General features: G+C 44.6%; 1 protein-coding gene across 2 annotated transcripts in view; it reads left to right on the top strand.

The window, feature by feature from the left end:
• Window positions 1-15,862, top strand: part of BZW1 (basic leucine zipper and W2 domains 1) — a 19,199-nt gene extending 3,337 nt beyond the window's left edge. For both annotated transcript variants that reach the window (XM_090045140.1, XM_090045139.1), the window contains exons 3-12: window positions 1,488-1,664; window positions 5,897-5,991; window positions 6,282-6,347; window positions 6,677-6,812; window positions 7,049-7,158; window positions 7,347-7,517; window positions 8,371-8,517; window positions 9,258-9,396; window positions 13,644-13,766; window positions 14,435-15,862. In XM_090045140.1, the coding sequence (XP_089901266.1) occupies window positions 1,488-1,664; window positions 5,897-5,991; window positions 6,282-6,347; window positions 6,677-6,812; window positions 7,049-7,158; window positions 7,347-7,517; window positions 8,371-8,517; window positions 9,258-9,396; window positions 13,644-13,766; window positions 14,435-14,466 (1,196 nt within the window). In that variant the 3' untranslated portion in view covers window positions 14,467-15,862. The remainder of the gene's footprint in view (window positions 1-1,487; window positions 1,665-5,896; window positions 5,992-6,281; window positions 6,348-6,676; window positions 6,813-7,048; window positions 7,159-7,346; window positions 7,518-8,370; window positions 8,518-9,257; window positions 9,397-13,643; window positions 13,767-14,434) is intronic.

Genomic DNA, 15,862 nt, shown 5'->3' with positions numbered 1-15,862 from the left:
CCCCAGCTGCCTGCTGGGAGCAGCCTGGGATCCATGGCTGGCAGCAGCTGCTTGGCTGGCAGTGGTGTGCTGAGCAAAATGGCCTTATGTGCCATGCTCAGCATGCATGCCAGGGGTTGCTGACCCCTGTTCTAAGGTGTCACCTTCACCTTGCCCTACCTTCAGCTTCAGATTAGTGCAGCTAACCATGTGTTTTCTCTGGTGGCAGGTTCCTTCTACCTGGTGACTAATAGTTCAAAGACACATTTAACAGGATTCAGAGAAACTTGGGAATATTTCCATTACTTAAATTTTGTCTTAATTAACTAAAGGTACCCTTAATTTGAGTTAAAGACTTCGTTCTTTGGAAGGAATTATGAGGCTTAGCCATAATCACTAATATAACTGTTTGAAACTTCAGTCTTGAACAGGAGAAGATTTGAAGCATAACTAATGGAATGTGATAGCAAGTGTTAAGCATCTTAAAATGTAGAACCTTAGATCTGTTGAATAAGGGGACTGAAATGGTTTCCTTATTTTTCCACCGTTATAAAACAAAGCTGGGGCAGGACAGTTGAAATCAGTCACTTCAAACCCTTTAGCTGAATGTTGTCTAGACTGACTGGCTAGAATTTGGTTATCGGTACAATCCTGAAAAAGCAAACAATTTGAAACTTCCCTTAAAGAGGCAGTAGGCCTCAGTAGTTAAAAGCTCAAACTACCAAGGCCCTACTTCATGTACAGAATTGTGAAGATGAGTTCTATGCAGTGAAGCAAATAACATAACCTTCACAGGTTTATCATTTGTAAGAAGAAAATTTACTATAATGCTGAGTCATGTCTTTCTGCACATGTGGCCCTAAATGGGGGAGCATTTCAACTCACATCAGTGCTTTCTAAACTAACCGGTTCAAACTAGTTGGCTTTAATAGTGACTTGCTACTTCTAACTGGAAAAAATGAAATGAGATGTTCGGTTTTGTGTGGAATGAATGAATGATGCAGTCTGCATGGAAGTCTACTTAGACATGTTAAGTTTCCGGTATGCCATGCATCTTGGTTTTCTCCATCCAAGACATGGTAGAAGGAGCGAAACTTGTTCTTGGGCTACGATGTAAAAGATAGCAATGATTCCTTCCTAGCAAGAAGCTGAGAGAAGGTAATGCTGTGTCTGTGGCCTCTAAGGATTGATGTACATCTTGTTACATTTTAGGTGAAACACCAGGTCACTTGCTGAAGTCCAAACATAGTTGCACTTCATCCTGACGATTGCAGCAGTCCTGATATTTTTCAGGCCAGCTTCCTTAATTCTGACTGGTCCCTAATAAAATAATGGCTGGTTCATTATCTGTACACAGTGTTTTGAGGCTTCTTGTTAAACTTCAACACTTGAAACTATCAGTAATGTAGTAAATGCATTTACAGAAGCCATCTTTAACAATATCTTCCAACTTGAAAAATGTAAGTAGTTGAATAGTCTGTCAACCAGCAATATGTTGTTTTTTGCAGATGAAAAAGAGAGGTTTGACCCTACTCAGTTTCAGGATTGTATTATTCAAGGCTTAACTGAAACTGGCACTGACTTGGAAGCAGTAGCAAAATTTCTTGATGCTTCTGGAGCAAAACTCGATTATCGCCGCTATGCAGAGACACTCTTTGACATTCTGGTGGCTGGTGGCATGCTGGGTAAGTGTGTTACATGTTTTGAACTAAACTTTAAAACAGTCCTTTTGATAGGACCTCGTTCAGGATTGAGTAATACCTTGCACAAGTATAAGCTATTGATTTACTTTGGCCCTATTTATCTGAATTGTCTCAGGTCTTGGTAGTACACACACTAATGTTGGGCTACAGCCTTAATAAACTTTGTAAGGAGTTGCCTTGGCTGTCTGCACTGGAGCAGAAATGGTTAATTAAGTTTCATTATGCCTCTCAACTGGATAAGAATTGCAGTTTTTAGAATGTTGGTGGCTGCTTGCTTAGATGGAAAATTCATTACAACTGCCAGTCCAAGTATTTCTTTTTTTTTCCCCCTCTTATCTGATGTTTAAATTTGACTTTTTTTTCAGTTGAGCTCTCTAGCACTTGCATCTTTGTGTGTGGTTTGTTTTGTTTTGTTTTTGTTTGGGTTTTTTTTTCTTTCTCTTGGAAAGCTGCTGTGCAAAACAGTTCCACCTCCTGTGCACCTTGTTCCCCAGGAGAAGCTGGGGGTGGAGGGGGATGGAGCTGAATTAAGAGAGACTGCAGCATGAGCTGGCTCTCTTGCCTGCTTTTGGGTTATCAGTAGGGGTGCACTGATAGAGATTTTGGGGGCTGATACCAATAGCCAATATTTAAGGAGGTATATCAGCCAATACTGATTGGATTTCCAATACAAGTCCCTCCAGCTGGCAAGTCCAATGGGGAGGGAAGGGGTGTGGTGGGGTAGATAATGACCCCCTGCCATGAGGGAGGGGGCAGGGGTAGCCACTGCCCAGGCAGGGGTGGAAGGAAGGCAGCTCCTGCTTGTACCCTGGGAGGGCATGGGGTGGGGGGGGTGTACCCCCTGGATCAGGGCAGGGCAGACTGCACAGGGCTCTTCTTGGCAGGGGCTGGGCTTGGAGCAGGTGCCAGTGGGAGGATGCTGCATCCACCCCAAACTTTGCTTCACTGCTGGGGCGGTGCTGGGAGCAGAGCAGTGATGAAACTTAGGGTGGATGTAGCATCCTCCCAACACCACTGGCACCTGCTCTAAGCCCAGCCCTGGTGAGAAGAGCCCTGCACAGCTGCAGCTGTAGGGCTGCCTGCTGCGTACCACCTGCTCTCCTGGGGTGCAAGCAGCAGTGGGAGACCCCCTGCCCCCTCTCTCACTGTGGAGAGCATTAACCTACACCTCTGCCCTCTCCCCTTCCATCATGATGGACTTACCAGCTGAAGGCAGCTCTCCACACTGCCAGCTGTGCTCCTTGAAGCCTGAGTACTACGCTGTGGCTGTGTACAGCACAGGCATTTATCAGCCCCATTGGGCTGATATCCGATGCAGCCAGTTTTCTTTATATCGGTACCAGTCTGATATCAGACCAATTATATCAGTGCACCTCTAGTTATTGGGGAGTGTGCTCATGTACCACAGCTTTGTGCATGGGACAGTTGTTTTCCTGGCTGCCACCTTGGCAGTAGTGTCAACATCTTGCATAAGAGCCAGACCAATTTACAAATAGTACTGTGGTCCGCCCCCCCATCCATGTCTAGTGCTCCTTGATTTGGGAAAGCAGAACAATGGGGAAAATTTTACTTCCTACCCCCGAAGTAATGACTGAATCCTGGTGGACTCTGCCCAGGCAAAAGCTACAGTTTAACCCTCACAGCTGCTGCTCAGCCAGAAACAACTTCCAGTTCAGCAGTGGCTGTGGGAGGGTTAAAACTGACATATAGTTTTAACCCTTCCTCTAGTGTGGAAAGCCCTGGTGCAGCTACAGTGTTGTCTTCCTGCTTCTGTTTTGGTATAGAACTTGGCTTCTCCACTCTGCCACACACATCCAAAATTGGGATGCATCTCAAAGGGGTTGAGAAAAGTAAAGACTGTTCACAAGGGGGAGGGGAGCCAGGTGTTCAAGAAGAGTGGTCGCTCCTTAAGGAGACGATCCTCCAAGGCCAAAGGGAGGTAATGCCAACATGGACCAAAGAGAGCAGGAGGGTGCAAAAGCTCCCATGGCTCACCAAAAGCATCCAAGAATCTCTCCTAGCTAAAAGGGAGGGGCACACCTAATGGAAGGGAGGGACCATCACCAGGGAGGACTGTACTGCAGTTGCTTAGGGCTTCCGGGGGGTGATCAGGAAGGGCAAGGTGGAGATGGAACTGGGACTAGTTTCCTGGATCAAGGACAACAAGAAGTGCCTTTTTTTAAATACATAGGGACCAAAAAGAAGGTACCGGGTAATGTGGGGGTCCTGCAAGAAACACTAGTAAATCTGGTTGTCACACCAAACAAAAAAGCTAACCTATTTAATGACTACTTTGCCTCCATTTTCCTGAGCAGGGACTGGATCAGCCCCCCCCACTGGGCCCCCCTCAGGCCCCAGGTGGGGTGCACCCAGGCCAAGGGTCAGTGAGGATCTAGTCAGGGAACTTCTGGAGGGACTGGATGTGTTTAAATCAGCTGGTCCAGATGATCTCCACCCCGGAGTGCTGAGGGAATTAGCTGAGGTCATTGCGGGACCCCTGGCATGGCTTTACAAGCACTCATGGTGCTGTGGTGTGGTTCCAGAGGACTGGCAACGTGGTTCCCATCTTCAAAAAAGGGAGGAAGGAGGACCTGGAAAACTATAACCCAGTTAGTCTTACCTTGATCCTGGGTAAGCTTTATGAGAGAATTATCCTGGCACATGTCCACACGGGGCCAGCAGGGGAGCTCACACGGGTTCATTAGAGGCAGGTCCTGTCAGACCAACCTGGTGGCCTTCTATGAGCAGGTCACAAAATCCTTAGATGAAGGGGTAGCAGCGGACTTCCTGGACTTCCGGAAGGCCTTCGACACTGTGTCTTTTCCTGTTCTCATTAAGAAACGGGGACTGTGGTGTCGACACCTACACAGTCAAGTGGGTTGCCAACTGGCTGAGTGGCTGCACTCAGTGGTGGTGGACGGGTCATTTTCGACCTGGAGGGATGTGGGCAGTGGGGTACCGCAGGGCTTGGTCCTCGGGCCCGCACTGTTCAACATCTTGGAGTCATCATTGATGCCAAGATGAACATAGGCCAGCAGTGTGGGGATGCAGTCAGGAAGGCCAGTCATACCTTGTCATGCATCCACAGATGCATCTCGGGCAGGTCTGAGGAGGTGATACTATGCGACACTGGTCAGGCCGCAGCTGGAGTACTGTGTCCAGTTCTGGGCACCGCACTTCAGCAGGGATGTGGACAACATGGAGAGGATCCAGAGGGCCACTCCCACATTCAGGGGGCAGCAGTACAGGCTGTACGAGGAGAGGCTCAGGGACCTGAACCTCTTCAGCCTCCAGAAGAGAAGGCTGAGGGGAGATCTAGTGGCCTGTTACAAACTAGTCAGAGGGGACCAGCAGGCACTGGGGGAGTCCCTGTTCCCCCAAGTATTAAAAGCTGACTGTTAAGAGTAGAAGCCTTGACAAGCAGGAAACTGCAGAAGAGGGTGTAAAACTAAATGGAGTTTTGTACACGGAGAGAGGCTAAATAACAGGACTTCAGCCAGGTGATAATGCCTAGTTTTCGACAGCAGAAGAGCCATATGGACATCTTTTTAAATGGGACTGGTGTGGCCAAACCAGGGGGAATACTGTTGTTTGGGTAGTAAATGGATAGTTTTTCATGGATTCCAGAGTCCAGTAGTATAGGTAGAAATATGGGTATGGAAAGAAAGTATGAGCATCACAATATTGAGTTTTGAAGAAGTTTTGAATGTGGCCTGGGTATGTGGAACAGGAGCAGTAGGTCTAAATAGCTTTTAGGTTGCAGGCTGGACTGAAGAGTTGCATCTTGATTATCCATTCAGAAATGTTCAACTTTTGGTCCTAGTACTACCTCAGAACCATCAGCTAACAGTTAATTGAAGGCATGGAGATACAGGTACAGTATTCTTTCCTGCCATGGCAGGGGGTCAGACTAGATGATCTGCTTAGGTCCCTTCCAACCCTAGAAACTATGAAACTATGAAAAGATTGAGCTTATAATTACTTCTGAATTAAAAATCATGCACCTAGGTTTGTCATGCTGTACAATTTGAAACACTTTTTTTGCATTCATGAAGCAATAGTTTAGCTCTTGCTGCTGTAACAGATGCGTTTTAGGCGTAAAATAAAAGGCTAGTTTTTAATATTTTACTACCTAATTATATAATTATTATTATATACTGATATACGTAATATTTAATATATATTAATATAATATTTATACTTTTTCCTTTTAGCCCCGGGTGGTACTCTGGCAGATGACATGATGCGCACAGATGTTTGTGTATTTGCTGCACAAGAAGACCTAGAAACCATGCAAGCATTTGCTCAGGTTAGTTCTCAAACATGTACTTTTAAACTTACTTACTCTGAGCTTATGTGGCATGGTACACTTGTTATTAACTGGCTACCGTTTTGGGATCACTGTGAGGTAAAACGCATTCTCGGTGCTAATTTAGAAAATGGCCTTAGGCATACAGCACAAATACAACTGAATTCCAGTGGGCTAGAGGGGTGTCTCTCAAAAATACTCCAGAGCCCCAAAAATCAAATTCTAAGTTCAACAAAGCCAGTTGAATCTTGCTTCAGGCACAAATGATATACTGATTCCATCTCTTTCAGGTTTTTAACAAGCTAATCCGGCGTTACAAATACCTGGAGAAAGGCTTTGAAGATGAAGTCAAAAAGGTAGAGAATGGGGTTTGGGGAACAAGAAAAATCCTGCAACTTGGGCTTCTTGAAGCCTTCTCCTTTTACAAAGAGTGCTATACTAGGAAAATATCTACATGCTACAGAATAAGTGCCTTGTATTGGAGTGGTCAGTATCATAACAATGACTAGCTTCTGTACCAGGATAGTGTCTTTTGAGTGGACTTTCTGCCTATCATAAATAATTATTGAATTGTTTTAATAAGCCTGTGCCATCTGCCTGGTGGTTTAAGGGAGTCACTGGCTAAATAAGCTGTTAGTACTTAAGACTGACTACTTTCTATGAAAATTACTCTCTTCTCTTGTAGCTGCTGCTGTTCTTAAAAGGTTTCTCTGAGTCTGAGCGGAACAAACTGGCCATGTTGACGGGTATTCTGCTAGCTAATGGGACACTTAATGCATCAATCCTCAACAGCCTTTATAATGAGAACCTGGTTAAAGAAGGTAGCCTGTTTCTTCACAATCTTCTTAGTGACTCAATGTTGGGAGCAGAGACTAAGAGACTTTTTAGTGGCAAAAGTCATCAAAACTAAAATGTTAGATGAGGACAAGCTGCCTGTGTGTAGTTAGGCAGGTGTCTTGAATTTGAATGTGATTTTGCAGGGAGGGCAGAGGTGGGTAATGCCACAAGTAAGCTTCCTTCCTCTCTCTTAACAGTAACTTTCCCTCTCTTTGTGCAGGTGTTTCTGCAGCTTTTGCAGTAAAACTGTTCAAATCATGGATAAATGAGAAGGACATTAATGCAGTGGCTTCTAGTCTCCGTAGAGTCAATATGGATAATAGACTGATGGTAAGGAAACGTTAGATGAATACTAGATGGTCACATAGATATGCAAGCAAGTAGATCAGTAAACAGATTAAGCTGATAACCTTGTGCAGTACTTGAGTGTGCTAATAGAACACGTGAGCACCGCTTATTTAGAGTAGCTAGTATATGCAGGTTTGATTGTTGTGTGTGTGGGTTTTGTTTTTTTTCAGGAACTCTTTCCAGCCAACAAACAAAGTGTTGAACATTTCATGAAGTACTTCACTGAAGCGGGACTAAAAGAACTCTCCGAATATGTTCGGAACCAGCAAACCATAGGAGCTCGAAAGGAGCTGCAAAAAGAACTGCAGGAGCAGATGTCCCGTGGTGATCCATTTAAGGATGTATGTATATTTGTATTTAAACCATATATATTTCAAAGGTGAATTTTAGTCTTAACCCTAATTCTTCCAGTCCCTACCAAGAACTAATCTCTCTCTTATAGCTGTAGAGCAGTGATCTCTAGCCTTTTTATGCTGAAGATCACTTTTTTTTTTTTTTTTTTTTTTTTTTTTTTATAAGTGAAGGGCACCCCAGGATCTACTGCCCCTGGCCCTTGCCTCCTGGACGAGCTGCCTGGCCCAGGGGCCATGCATAGTTCAGCTCAGTCCAGCCACGTGTGTCCTGCCACTCCCAATTGTGGAGCCTCTGATGGACTGAGATCAGCTGTCAAGAGGCTCCAGGATTTACCAGTCAATCAAGAGACTGGCTGGTGACCACTGCTGTAGAGGACAAATTTTGCTGTCACTGAAAGAGGTGATTTTGTCAAGTGAAGACAAACCTTGTAAGGTTTTTGCTTTTTCAGCTCTGAATTTTTAATTGATATCCATGGAAGCTAGGCTGTGGATGAAGAAACATTATTTTAAAAATTACTGCTTGTGAGTGCTGTAACTAAACCTGAAATGAAAGCACTTTTTGCGTAAGGGTACATGGTGTCTTGTATCGGTTCAGTATGCGTCTCCATAAACTAGTGCAATTATCTAATCTGCTCACAACCTTATGTACCTGAGCATCTTCAAAAATATCCATGTAAGTTTCTGAGTTTGACAGTTTTGACCTTGGGTATCTCCAGTTTTTCCTATGTGACCAAGCAGCTGAGAAACTTTAATAAGGGCCTTTGACACTGGATTTGAAATATTTTGATAAGATGCATGAGAGAAGATTTTGTTCACACTAACCTTTATTCTCTGACTTCAGATAATCTTGTATGTCAAGGAGGAGATGAAGAAAAATAACATCTCCGAACAGACTGTGATTGGCATAATCTGGTCTAGTGTAATGAGCACTGTAGAATGGAACAAAAAAGAGGAGCTGGTAGCAGAACAAGCCATCAAGCACTTGAAGGTATTTTGTGGTTACTCTGATATCGTCTGTGAAAGTTGCTTGGTAGTCCTTACTCTAATTTTTAGACTAAGGCACCCCTCAGCTCCTCTGAATTGTGGTACCCCATTTAACAAGGACTAAGTTATTACAAGTCCATGCATATACATGTATGGTTCCCTTCCCTCGCATGCATGTTGACATGCACAGAGCCCTGTTCCTACATACATGTGCATGACCCCTGCCCCTTGCCCAAGTAGAATATACATTGAACCAGATTTTGCCCACCCCCACCAAGGGATTCTATCCAGCCCCCAGTGGGTGTCTTGGGCCCAAACAGCCCATGCACTTCTGGCCCAGTGACCCTCATCTAGCCTGTAGGACAGGATCAATTGGATACCCCTTCTTCCATAGAGCACTCAAGTGTTGGTGCAGTTCTGCCAACCTCTGGGCTTGCACCATTTTAATTTCTATCTATATAGATAGCTATACTTATATGAAGTAGATCGGAAGCCAGGTGACTGACAGTCCATCTTGCAGTTCTGTACATTCACTAGAGGCTTTTGTGTGTTTAAATGTTTCTCAGGTGAGTACCATTCAGGAACTCAGGTGAATTACTCTAACTTTGAAAAGGTACCTGGCTGGTTTGTGGTAAAACATTAAACTTCTGGCTTGAAAAGAATATTGTAATCTTCCTTATGTTACTAGGGAAATGGTGGATTGTTTCATTTTTTTCCACAACAAACTTCTTGTATTCCTTACAGCAATACAGCCCTCTACTTGCTGCCTTTACTACCCAAGGTCAGTCTGAGCTGACTCTGTTACTGAAGATTCAGGAGTACTGTTATGACAACATTCACTTCATGAAAGCTTTCCAGAAAATAGTGGTGCTCTTCTATAAAGGTAACTAAAGCTAAAATAATGTTATACATTGTATAACTGTTGCAAAGATCTTTACTGTAAGGCAGCAGTTCCCAGTCTGATACAGGTACCACCAGTGGTACAGACAACCTGTCAGTAGTACACAGTAACGTATTTATTTTGTGACAAACTTGCTGGTGGTGCTTATGGATGTATAGTTTTAAATTGGAGGTGTGCAATTTGTCAGGGCTTGGAAACTGCTACTCTAAGGAATGTAGAAACCTAATATGTAATATTAGAACAAGCCTGTTAAGAGGAAAGTTAACTTTTTCTGAAAAGAAGATATTTGGGAGAGTGCTTGTAACTATAACTAGCTGTTTCAATTTCCAGGTTTCATTCAGTTCGGAATAGAGAAATTTGCTACCAAAATCTCATCTGTGGAAAGGTTAAAAAGACTTCAGTCAGGAGACACTGTCTTGCTTACACAGTCTAATCTCTTGCTAGAGTTCAGTAGCAGCAGTACAGTTCTTACCCTTGCATAGATCCAAGACCATGGTGAAGACCTTTTTTGGCTTTTCATTGAGGGGTGTGACTTGATCATGTTTTCTGAGCACTATCGAAGTTGTACACGGATATAAAGTACTCCCCACTGGCTGGCCAGTCCCTCATCCTCTACCTAGGGATTCTGCTCTGCACGGGAGCGTGCTGGGCCCATAACCCAGAGGTCGATGGATTGAAACCATCCTCTGCTATGTTGCCCCCTGCCTGGCTTTATAGGCTGTACAGGAGGGACAGGATAGGAAAGAGGTGGGGGTGTGGCGCTCTACATTTAAGGAGGAATACACATCCTCATTAATTAGCAAGGAGTCAGGGGAGGGGCACTCTGAAGTGCTTTGGGTTAGAGTACAAGGCAGTCGAGGGGAAAGGGACTTAATGGTGGGAGTCTACTACAGACCTCCCAACCAGGGAGAAGAGCTTGACCAGGAATTCTTGGGTTAGCTCACAGAGGTAGTGAAGGCTAAGTGGTGGTCATGGGGGACCTGGACTTCCCGGACATCTGCTGGGAAGACCAGTCAGCCAGGTCAGAACGCTCACATAGGTTCTTGGCCAGAGTGCAGGACCTCCATCTAACCCAGGAGGTGCACAGCCCCACCAGGGGAGACGCCTTGTTGGACCTAGTGCTGGCCACAGGTGATGACCTGGTGAGGGGGCTGCAGGTGCTCGACCACCTGGGCGACGGCGATCATCGCCTGCTGGAATTCGCCATCCAGCGCAAGGTGGCAAAGGCGTGTAGTAAGGCAGCGGCCCTAGATTTTAGGAGGGCAAACTTCAACGAGCTAAGGAGGATAGTTGGAGAAGCGCTGAGGTCCCAGAGGGGAGGGGAGCCAGGTGTCTAAGGAGAGTGGTCGCTCCTTAAGGAGACGATCCTCCAAGCCCAAAGGAAGGTAATCCCAACAAGGATCAAAGGGACCAGGAGAGCACACAAGCCTCCATGGCTCACTAAAAGCATCTGGGAGTGTCTCCTTGCTAAAAAGGAGGCTTACACCCAATGGAAGGAAGGGGTCATCACCAGGGAGGGCTATTCTGTAGTTGCTCGGGGATGTAGGGGGGTAGTTAGGAAGGCCAAGGCAGAGAGAGAACTGGGGTTAGCTTCCCAGATTAAGGACAATAAGAAGTCCTTTTTTAAATACATAGGGAGTAAAAAGAAGGTCCCAGGTAATGTGGGGCCTTGCAGGACGCCATGGGAAACTCAGTCGTCACACCAGACGGCAAAGCTAACATGTTTAACGATTTCTTTGCCTCCGTCTTCCTAAGTAGGGACCAGAACAGCCACCTCCCTGCTGGGCCCCCCTCAGGCCCCGGGGGAGGCACAGGTTAGCGAGGATTTATTTAGGGAGCTTCTGGAGAGGTTGGACGTATTCAAGTCAGCCGGCCCGGATGATCTCCACCCTAGAGTTTTAAAGGAATTAGCCGAGGTCATTGCAAGTCCCCTGGCACGGCTTTACGAGCACTCGTGGTGCTCTGGTGCGGTACCGGAGGACTGGAAGAGGGCCAACGTGGTTCCCATCTTCAAAAAAGGGAGGAAGGAGGACCCGGGAAACTATAGGCCGGTTAGTCTTACCTCGATCCTAGGCAAGCTGTTCAAGGAAAATTATGCTGGCACACATCCAGGAGGGGCCAGCAGGAGACTGCATGCTTAGGGGCAGCTGACTTGGGTTCGTCAGTGGCAGGTCCTGTCAGACCAACCTGGTGGCCTTTTACGATCAGATCATTAGATGCAGGGGTAGCAGTGGATATAATCTTCCTGGACTTCCAGAAGGCCTTTGACACTGTCTCTCACCCTGTTCTCATTAAGAAACTGGAGGGCTGTGGTGTAGACACCCACACAGTCAAATGGGTCGCCAACTGGCTGGAGGGCCACACCCAGAGGATGGTAGTGGATGGGTCCTTCTCAACCTGGAAGGACGTGGGCAGTGGGGTTCTGCAGGGCTCGGTCCTCGGGCCCGCGCTGTTCAACATCTTCATCAGCGATTTGGATGAGGGGGTAAAAAGCACCCTGTTCAAATCTGCTGATGACACTAAGATGTGGGGGGACATGGGCACACTGGAAGGATGCAACAGGCTACAATCAGACCTAGACAGGTTACAAGGGTGGGCGGATGAGAATAGGATGGGCTTCAACACGGACAAGTGCAAAGTGATGCACCTCGGGAGGAACAACCGGCACCATACCTACAGGTTGGGGAACTCCCCTCTTGTCAGCACGGAGGCGGAAAGGGATCTGGGGGTCATCATTGACTCCAAGATGAACATGGGTCGGCAGTGTGGGGAGGCAGTCAGGAAGGCCGACTGCACCTTGTCATGCATCCACAGATGCATCTCGAGCAGGTCCAAGGAGGTGATCCTCCCCCCTGTATGCAGCACTGGTCAGGCCGCAGCTGGAGTACTGCGTCCAGTTCTGGGCGCCGCACTTCAAGGGGGATGTGGACAGCATGGAGAGGGTCCAGAGGAGGCCACTCATATGATCAGGGGGCAGCAGGGCAGGCCCTATGAGGACAGGCTGCGGGACCTGAACCTGTTCAGCCTCCAAAAGAGAAGGCTGAGGGGGGATCTCATGGCCTGTTATAAACTAGTCAGGGGGGATCAGCAGGCATTGGGGGAGTCCCTGTTCCCCTGAGCACCGCCAGGAGTGACCAGGAATAACGGTCACAAGCTGGCAGAGGGTAGGTTTAGGTTGGATATCAGGAGGCACTACTTCACAGTCAGGGCGGCTAGGATCTGGAACCAACTTCCAAGAGAAGTGGTGCAGGCTTCTACCCTGGGGGTGTTTAAGAGGAGGTTAGATGAACATCTTGCCGGGGTCGTTTGACCCCAGTACTCTTTCCTGCCATGGCAGGGGGCTGGACTCAATGATCTACTCAGGTCCCTTCCGACCCTAGAAACTATGAAACAGCAATAAAGAAACCTTCACGGGAACTCCTGATTATTACACACATGACTCTTTTGGGTGGACAGAAGTAGGATATTGAGTCGATTTATATTGTAGAAGCTTAACTCTATCACTCTGAAGCATTCAAACTCTACCATCTGCTGTTATGAGAGTAGGGATTGAAGGTGTAACTTTGCCATAAATGCAATCTTGACATTTTTAAAAGCCAGTCTTTAATATTACTTTTAATACAATAATTCTCAATCAGGGTGATGCACAATACTAGAACTGTTTTTTTTTTTTTTTTTTTGCTTTGAGCAAACACCTACACGATTCATAGGAAACTCAAGTTTCGGAGAAAAATCCAGTGTCAAAAACATTTTGACGTGTTGCTGTGCTCTGAGACTTTTTTTATGTATGTATTTATTTATCTTAAGCAACAGCAGTATTGCTCAGTTATTGTGGGGTATGGTTTTTTGTTTTTCTATCCCCCCCCCCCCACCCCGGCCAGTCAGGTGGGTGATAGAGCTAAGAGCTCACACTTTGTCAATGGATGCCTTAAGCCTAACAAGACTGAGAACCACTTTACTAGTACACAAGTTGCTTTTGTACATTTAAAAAAAATAAACAACAAAGCCCCCCATTAGGCGAGTAAATGGGTATACTGTAATCAAATGCATAAATAAGCAATTAAGTAAGATTTGCTGTTAGCCCATTTTCAGATCTGGAGGGGAATTATATACACCACCTTGAGGCAGGAGTACAAGACAGAGCCTGGTAAGCTGGCCCTCAAAAACCAAAGTTGTAACTTGACAGTAACAATTCTCATAGTATCTACTTTTTTTGTTTGTTTAACCAGCTGAAGTTCTGAGTGAAGAACCCATTTTGAAATGGTATAAAGATGCTCATCTTGCAAAAGGAAAAAGTGTCTTCCTTGAACAAATGAAAAAATTTGTTGAATGGCTCAAGAATGCAGAAGAAGGTAAGCAATAACTGTTTGGTTTGTACTGAAGTGCCCAAAAATCATTGGGTCAAGAAATTCTGATTAGTTTTTACTGTCGAACCAGGGATTTAGTAATTTTTAGCCTCTATTTAAAACTCCTAAGTAGCACTTGTTGGTAAGGCAACCAGAATGGAGCCATCTTTTCCTCTCCTCTAGCAAGTCTGTATGCTGGCAGAGTGCCCATTTGGATTTACAACTGTTTTAAGTTCAGACAGTTGGATGCAGGACATCAGAATCTAACGTGGTTAAGGGCATGTAACATCATCATGCTCTTGACTCTGCCCTCCAAAATAAAGCTCTGCAGGTGATAGCTATGTCTCTAGAAAGTTAGTTCAGAGTGCCCTCCAAATAAATGGACAAGTCTGTAAAACTGGTGTTCTTAATTTAAAAATAATTAATTTTTTTTTCCCCTACTGCTTTCAAGCCCATACAATTGTAAGGGTTCATACACAACAGAATGATTACCTGTCTCAAGGCTAAAATTGTAGTGCTCTTGCCATAAGTATTTCAGAGTAAACTGAGTGTGCATAACCTGGTGACTTGTAAAAGCTAGTATCTAAATTGGCAGCATTGTTAATAGGTCTCTAAAATGTGTTTTACTGGATTGCAGTCCCTATCAATTACTAATCAGATTCTTCACTTTTCAGAGTCGGGATCTGACAGTGAAGAGGGTGACTGACTGGTGAAACTTGTCCTCAGTAAAGCAAACAGGAGCTGTAGATAAATGTCATGTCTCCATGTGTTCTTCTGGTTCCTACATCCTACCTCCCTGTATCAAGCATGATATAAGGGCTTTCATAACCAATTTATTTTACCTGTTTTTTTTTTTTCTAAGAAGGTATTGAATACTTTGGGATTAGTTGTTTTTTTTGTTTGTTTTGTTTTAACCATGTTTTAAGTAGCTTACAGGAGCTATAGATTTGACTCTTAACATTGCATTAGTCTCTTCAGTTATTCTACCTCCTGTATTTTCTACTGTAATAATGTAACTTAAGGCTTTCCACAAGGAAATTCATTTTATCCCTGGGTTTTCTATATAAACATTTACAAGCAGACATGATTTGGTAATGAGATTTGTTATGGAAATACTGTTTGCAAATTAAAGTGTAAAATATATATACAAAGTCAAAAGAACAGACTTTGTGTGGTGATTAGTGTGTGGAACTTGAGAGGTCTGTACTAAGCAGTATAGAAAGCTCTATTAATTCTTCAAGCAGCTTGATGGTACAAAATTTCAGCCCTGTTTATGCAGTGTCTAGGTGTTCTCCACTCTTTGGAGGTGAACGGTAGCAGACAGCTGACAAGGTGGTTTTAAACACTATTCAGTAGCAGTGTCTTCTAGAACACTTCATTTTAGTGAATGAGGAGAGAACTTGTACAGCCTGCTTTATGCTGTCTAGTGTATTTTGCCTTTTTAGGCACTTCCTAGCCAGGCAAAACAAGTGGGTACTTTGAAAGTGGGATAGTAGTGTTCTCTCTCAGCCTGCTGGCATTTATTGCATCTGCTTTGTGTTTCTATGAGCTCCCAATAGAATAGGTAAAAGGGCTGCAAGGTGAAATATTTGCTAATATGTTCACATATCATGTATTTGTGCTGATTTTACAGATGGTTATAGCAATTGCTGTAGCTAAGTTGCAGTGCAAAAAAGTAAAATGCTAGACCAGTCATTGGACAAAAACAATGATCAAACACTACTTTCTGTACTGCATACTGCTCTGGAATATTCTATTTCTAAAAGATTTCTGCCTTGCCTCAGCCAGAAATCTTTCCCTCCGACCACTTCAATCTCTACTTGTTAAATATTTGTCCCATAAAGGTAGAATTACAGAACACAAAATGCAGTTAGTTAATGCAGGTTTTGGATAAACCAAGTGTTGAAGCTATGGTGTTTCAGTCTAAGGCTAAAAAAGTAATTGAAAAACCTTGTCAGTAAAATACTGGTTAAATGAGTAATCTTGGTAAAACTTCAGTGTATGGATGTCTGTCAGCTTATATAAAGTGGTCTGCTTTTTGTTTTGTAACTTGTCTTCTAGAGACTCCTTTTTCTTTTTAATAAAGGCCATTCTTTCACTTA

The sequence above is a fragment of the Crocodylus siamensis genome, chromosome 4, assembly GCF_052110815.1.
Source record: "Crocodylus siamensis isolate JL-2025a chromosome 4, ASM5211081v1, whole genome shotgun sequence".
NCBI classification, from domain to species: domain Eukaryota; kingdom Metazoa; phylum Chordata; order Crocodylia; family Crocodylidae; genus Crocodylus; species Crocodylus siamensis.
Note: the sequence above shows the minus strand (reverse complement) of the source record. Positions and strands in the feature narration are given on the sequence as shown.